The sequence below is a fragment of the Lipotes vexillifer genome, unplaced genomic scaffold, assembly GCF_000442215.2.
Source record: "Lipotes vexillifer unplaced genomic scaffold, Lipotes_vexillifer_v1.1 scaffold1429, whole genome shotgun sequence".
NCBI lineage: Eukaryota > Metazoa > Chordata > Mammalia > Artiodactyla > Lipotidae > Lipotes > Lipotes vexillifer.
This window is the reverse complement of record NW_006787152.1, coordinates 739,027-745,026: the sequence shown is the minus strand read 5'-3', so window position 1 is coordinate 745,026 and position 6,000 is coordinate 739,027. Positions and strand designations below refer to the sequence as shown.

The 6,000-nt window shown below is 34.4% G+C and overlaps 1 protein-coding gene across 3 annotated transcripts in view; it reads left to right on the top strand.

Moving 5' to 3' along the window:
- Positions 1-6,000, top strand: part of VPS13A (vacuolar protein sorting 13 homolog A) — a 153,277-nt gene that overhangs the window by 57,147 nt on the left and 90,130 nt on the right. For all 3 annotated transcript variants that reach the window (XM_007459890.1, XM_007459888.1, XM_007459889.1), the window contains exon 16: positions 215-447. In XM_007459890.1, coding sequence (XP_007459952.1) covers positions 215-447 — 233 coding nt within the window. The remainder of the gene's footprint in view (positions 1-214; positions 448-6,000) is intronic.

Below are 6,000 nucleotides of genomic sequence, written 5' to 3'. Positions count from 1 at the left end.
TTCCCTACATTTTGAAATAATCTTAAGGCTATACCTTCTTTAAATCTTATACCAAGAGAGTTGCAGTAAATTCCTTTGGGACCTAAGATTCTTTTATTTTACTTTTTACTTAGAATGAAAGTAACATTTTCCTATAAATAATAATTTTTCATAAGTAATGTATATAAGAAAGATTTATAACTATTTTAAAACATTGTTTTTATTTCTATTTTAGTACTTGTACAGCAATCAGAGAAGTGGGAAATTAATATTATTATTAAAAATCCTGAAATTGTGTTTGTGGCTGATATGACAAGAAATGATGCCCCTGCCTTAGTCATTACAACACAATGTGAGATTTGTTGGCAAGGTGACCTTGAAAATAATACAATGACTGCTGCCATTAAAGATCTCCAAGTGAGAGCATGCCCATTTCTTCCAGTCAAGAGAAAAGGAAAAATCACTACTGTGAGTTTACTATTTACTTAACAGCTTACTTGTAAACTATTTTGTATTTGGTGTATGTCATTTAAGAAAGTGCCTACATACTTTCTTACCTTACTCTGTAAAATACCTTTCTTTCTGCTTGTAGAGCCTAATGTAGATTATTATTACACCAGCTTTGAAACTTTTTCATTTTTCCAGTTGTTCCTTATTGTTTTATGTGTTTGTGGAGATAGTCTCACTAAGAAGTTGCTTTCATCTAGATACTTCTCAGTGAAGACTTTACTCTGACTTTCTAACCATATCAATTCCACACTGCTTTTTGGCCTTTAAGACTTTCTACCAATTGTTTCCGGTGCTGTTTCAGTTTTATTAATTTTTTTCTCCCATCTAGACATTTTTGCTCAGACACGTTTTTTGCTTTTCTCCACATGGCTTATTTGTACCATCAGCCATTTGTTTTGACATACTTCACATTTTTATTTTATTCTCTAATATCCTCTTGGCCTTCCTCCTCTTCATAACTGATTAAAATTCATTTCTTCAAAGACGTCTTTTCAAGTTAACTATCTGACTCCTAGTACTCGTATAAAATGCTTATAAAAATATTTAGGCTCCTACAGGAGTAAAAGAAGTATAAATATTCTAAGTATTAACAACATAGAAATACAAGATGTAATTTTGTTAAAAGAAAATACCTATGTATTGGTTAGGATATAGGATAGACTGTTTCCCTAGTTTGCAAGGCTGATGGCTCACCTCTAAGCAAAGAGAAGAAATAAAAAATGGAGGGCATACTGATTCTCTTAGGTTACACGTAGATATTTTACATGTATTTTTTCTATTCAGTCTTTTGGCTTGAATGTAGCTGTATGATCACCCTTACCTTCAAAAAAGGTTGGAGAATGTGGTCTCTTTTCTGAGCTATGTTATGCTCAGATGAAACTTCTGTTACTGTGGAAGAAAAGGAGAACAGATAACAGGTGGCAACTAGAGAGTCTTCTTACAGTCCACTCAAAGGTTTCTTCCTTTGTTCATACAGATAATCCATACTTGTCTTTTCTCACCCATAGAACATATTCACTTCTTCCTCAAGGGTTAAAATCTCAACTCAGAGTTCAAGATCTTTAGGTGACAGTTTTCTCTGTTGAGTCTGCATGTGACTTCTTTTGATCTGGCAGTATAGTAAGTACTAGACAAATAAGTTACCACTTTTCAACAGGCACACACTTCACCACTATCTACACAACCACTAGTATAGCAGTGCTGTTAGGACAGGATAATTGCAATTTAAAAACCCATTCAGAAAAAGAAAGAATGGGAAACACTTTGCAGTCATGGATTCATAACAATTATCATATCCTGCTGAGTGGAATTGTGAAAACTTTAAGCTCCAGCAGTGGAGTAAATTCCTTGGATAGCCCGAGTTGGAGTCTTTGATTTTTTTTCTCTTGAAAGGACATTGTCCTCATTTTCTCACGTGGCTCTGGCTTTCCCCTCTGAGAGTTTTTTTCTTTTTTTAATCATTATCCACTGTAGACACAACTGAAGTGGCAGTTTTCTTTTTTCGGGAACTGCACTGTTTTCACAGCTTACTTCCTGTTGAGTTTATTACTTGGAGATTGTTTTAGCAGTTTTAATAATAACAAGCTTTTGTATGCCAGATATTGGTCTCTTTGGCAGTCCTTAATTCATTAAACGTTTAGTTTGCCATCTCGGTGGTTCCATTTGTAAGTAACCTTAATATCCAAAGCTACTATTTATTCACAGGGTGGTTTTTTTTGGCTATAGAACTCTTGTTTTATTTACTAATCTGCCTATCCTCCCTTCATCCTGACTTAGTAAAGGCTACTTTAACAGTAGGTTTGGGGGAGGGGGATAGCCACATCTGTTATCTTTTTTTTTTTTTTTTTTTGGCTCCCATGTCTGATCTTAACAAAAATTGCCAGAGAAAAAATAGCAGCCACAGTCTTATTTCTTGCTGAGTTTCCTCTTTAGAGCTTGGCTCTCCTCAGTGTTTTCCCTTCTCTTATAGGCCTTTGCAAACTATAGAAAGAAGGAGCTAATACACATCAAGATTCTAGCCAGACTTGTCTAGCTAAAATTTTAGGCTTTTTCGTTGTTGTTGTTAAAAACATGGTCTGTCTTCCTAGGTACCACCAGTAGCAGTTTTACCAAATATTTTGCTGTAGCATTGTTAGAATTATCAGCTTTGTATTTTGATGTATCCCTTGTCTATCCAGTTGCTAAATCAGTCACAGATACTTTTTACTCTGTTGCAGTAGTGCCAATTTTTAGGTATGAAATTTTGTATTAGGATATTAATTAGGCTGCTGTAACAAGAGGTCCCCCCTCCAAAAGGTAGCTAATGCATGGTAGAACTAAGTATTCTTTCTAGAAACATGGAATAATGACTCAGTTTAACGGCTCTGCTGTAATGTAGGGGAACCAGGCTCTTTCCATCTTGTTCCACTATTCGTAGGCTGTAACTTAATCTGCTTGTTCAAAGATAGTTCACAGTGTACCTACGTTGCAGGTCGCTGGGGGTGAGTGGTGGTGGTAAGGAGAGAACATGAAGGCAAAAAGGGATGCCCATTCTAAGAGCACTGCCCAGAAGTTGCACATACCACTTCTGCTCACATCCTTTTGGCCAGAATTTAGTAATATGTCAGCACACAGTTTTAAGGGAGCCCAACAAAGGCAGTTTTTCTAAAGACCAAAATGTCACTTGCTTGATTCCCTTCATTATACATTTGTTTTCTGTTTTATTATTGTTGTTGTGTTGTTTTTTTTATATTTGGGTTAAATTGCTGTAATTTTTCTAACTTCTTAATGGATGCTTAGATAATTGATATTCTGTCTTTTTTCTTCCCAGCATATGCCTTTTAAGAGAGTAATTTTTCCTCTAAGCACAGCTACTAGTGTTGATATGTTGTATTTTTATTCTGTTAAAAATACTTTCTCGTTTCTATTTTTTATGCATGGATTGGAAGGGTTTTGCTTAATTTCCAAATATTTAGGGGTTTTCTGGTTGTCTTTTTTTTTTTTTTTTCCTTGCGTTATGCGGGCCTCTCACTGTTGTGGCCTCTCCCATTTGCGGAGCACAGGCCCCGGACGCGCAGGCTCAGTGGCCATGGCTCACGGGCCCAGCCGCTCCGCGGCACGCGGGATCCTCCCGAAACGGGGCACGAACCCGCGTCCCCCGCATCGGCAGGCGGACTCCCAAGCACTGCGCCACCAGGGAAGCCCTGGTTGTCTTTTTATTGTTGCTTTCTACGTTGATATCACTGTGGTCTATTAACATATTCTGATTTTAATTCTTTGAAGTTTGTTGAGACTTATCTTATGGCCCAGGATATGGTTGGGTTTGTTTTTATGAATATTGAATGTCCACTGGGGAAAAAGTGTGTTTTGTTGTTTGAGGAATAGCATTCTATTTAGATAGATTTTGCCCATAATATTGTTCAGATCTGCTATATTCTTAGAACCTTTTTTTCCCTGTCCATTTTATCAGTTTATTGAAAGAGATCTATTAAAATCTATTTTCATTGTGAATTTAGCTATTTTATGTTTAGTTTTTTCAATATTTTCTTTATATATTTTGAAGCTAGATCATTTAAATGTGTACACATTCTGTATTAAATCTTGCTGGTAGATTTGACCATTTTATTAAAATGTCTTCTTTATCTCTGGAAATGATTTCTAAATTCTACTTACCTACTATTAGGATACCTATTCCAGCTTCTTTGTGGTATTTGCATGGTATATCTTTTCCTATCCTTTTACTTTTAACCTTTCAGTTTCCTTATGTTTAAGCTTTGGTATTTTTGTAAGCAGCATATTTATTTGTTTTTCATAGTTGAGTCTTTTAATTAAGATATTTAGTGCATTTACACACTGTAACTCCTGTACTGTAATTGGTTTTAAATCTGTGACCTACTATTCATACTATTTGTTCCATATGTTTTATGTTCTGTTTTCCTCTCTGTATTGTTCTTTTTGGGGGATTAATAGGACTTCTGAATTTTTCTGGATATTATAACATGCATTCTAGACTTAGTAAAGTCTAATATAAATGTTTTTACCACTTTTAAAGCTTTTAGAATGCTTTAAATCCTCTCCTACCATTTTGTAATAGTAGTCATAGATTTTAATTCAATATATATTTAGAATCTACAGGGTATTTTTGTTTTTGTTGCAATCAGTATTCATTTATATTTAACCACATATAATCTGTTTCTATTATTTTTTACTTCTTCCTACATCTCCATTTTTACATCTGGAATCATTTTCTTTCTTCCTGAAAACCTCCTTTTATTTTATTTTATTTATTTTTTATTTTTTTCAAAAGGTCCTTTTAGTATTTATTTTAATGTGGTCTCTTGGTGGCAGATACTGTCAGTTTTTGTGTGGAAATGTCTTTATTTTGCTTTCTCTTTTGAAGGATAATTTTGCTGGATATAAAGTTTTAAATTGGTAACTATGTACATTTAAAACTTTCATGGTATGTCTAGATGTGCTTTATATTTATTCTTTTGGAGCCTGTGGTACTTCTTGAATCTGTAGCTTTGTGTATTTCATAGGTTTAGAAAATTCTTCATCATTATCTGATTAGATATTGCTTCTATGTCACATATTCTCTCTCCTTCCCTTCTTTGACTCTCAGTTTCTTGTTAGACATTTTAGTCATATTCCATATGTCACTTAAACTCATTTCTTTATTCTCCATTCATATTGTTCCATGCTTCACACTGGATGTTTTTTCCTAATTTTCCTAATTTTTTTCCTAATTCTGTCGTGTCTGGTGTGCTATTAAACATTATTATCAAGTTCTTAATTTCTAGTATTGCATTTTTAAGTTATATAATTTCTTTTTATAGACCCCTCTGTCATTCATTTTTTTTACATATTAATCAAAATTACTTTAAAGTTTGTTCTTGATAATGCCAATAATTGAGTCATCTCTGTTTATTTCTGTTTTCTCTTTAGTTTTTGTTTCTTCTTATATCAGATACTTTATTATTGAATGCCAGACAGTATAATGAAACGTTATAGAGGTTTCACTGATTATTTTCTTCCTGTAAGGAGGTTTTCACTTGCTCTTTGTTAGACATCTAGACTGGGAACAATTTACCTTTAGTAGGAATTAAACTTATTGGAGGCTGGGTTGCAGTTGTTGTAAAGCCTTGTTTACTCCTGGTTCATATCCACTAGTGTATAGTATTTCTCTCAGCGTCCCATCTGACAGCCAGGAGTACTTACTAGGGCCCATATTAAAGCCCATTTCTGGCAGATTCTGAAATTGTTTTTTTTCTTTTCAGCCCCATTCTCCATATCATTCTGAAATTGCTGACCCTTTCACTCTACTTAGCAATAGCCTTCTGCTTAGTGTGTGTGTGTGTGTGTGTGTGTGTGTGTGTGTGTCTAAAGCACTTCGCAAATAACTAGAAGGTAAACTACCATGAAGTTTTGAGATAACTTCTCTGCTCCTGTTTTTTTCCTTGGGGACTTTGCAAGGTTGCCTAGGTAGCATGCTTATAGTTTCAAGCAGACTTTTTTTTTTTAATTGAAGCATAG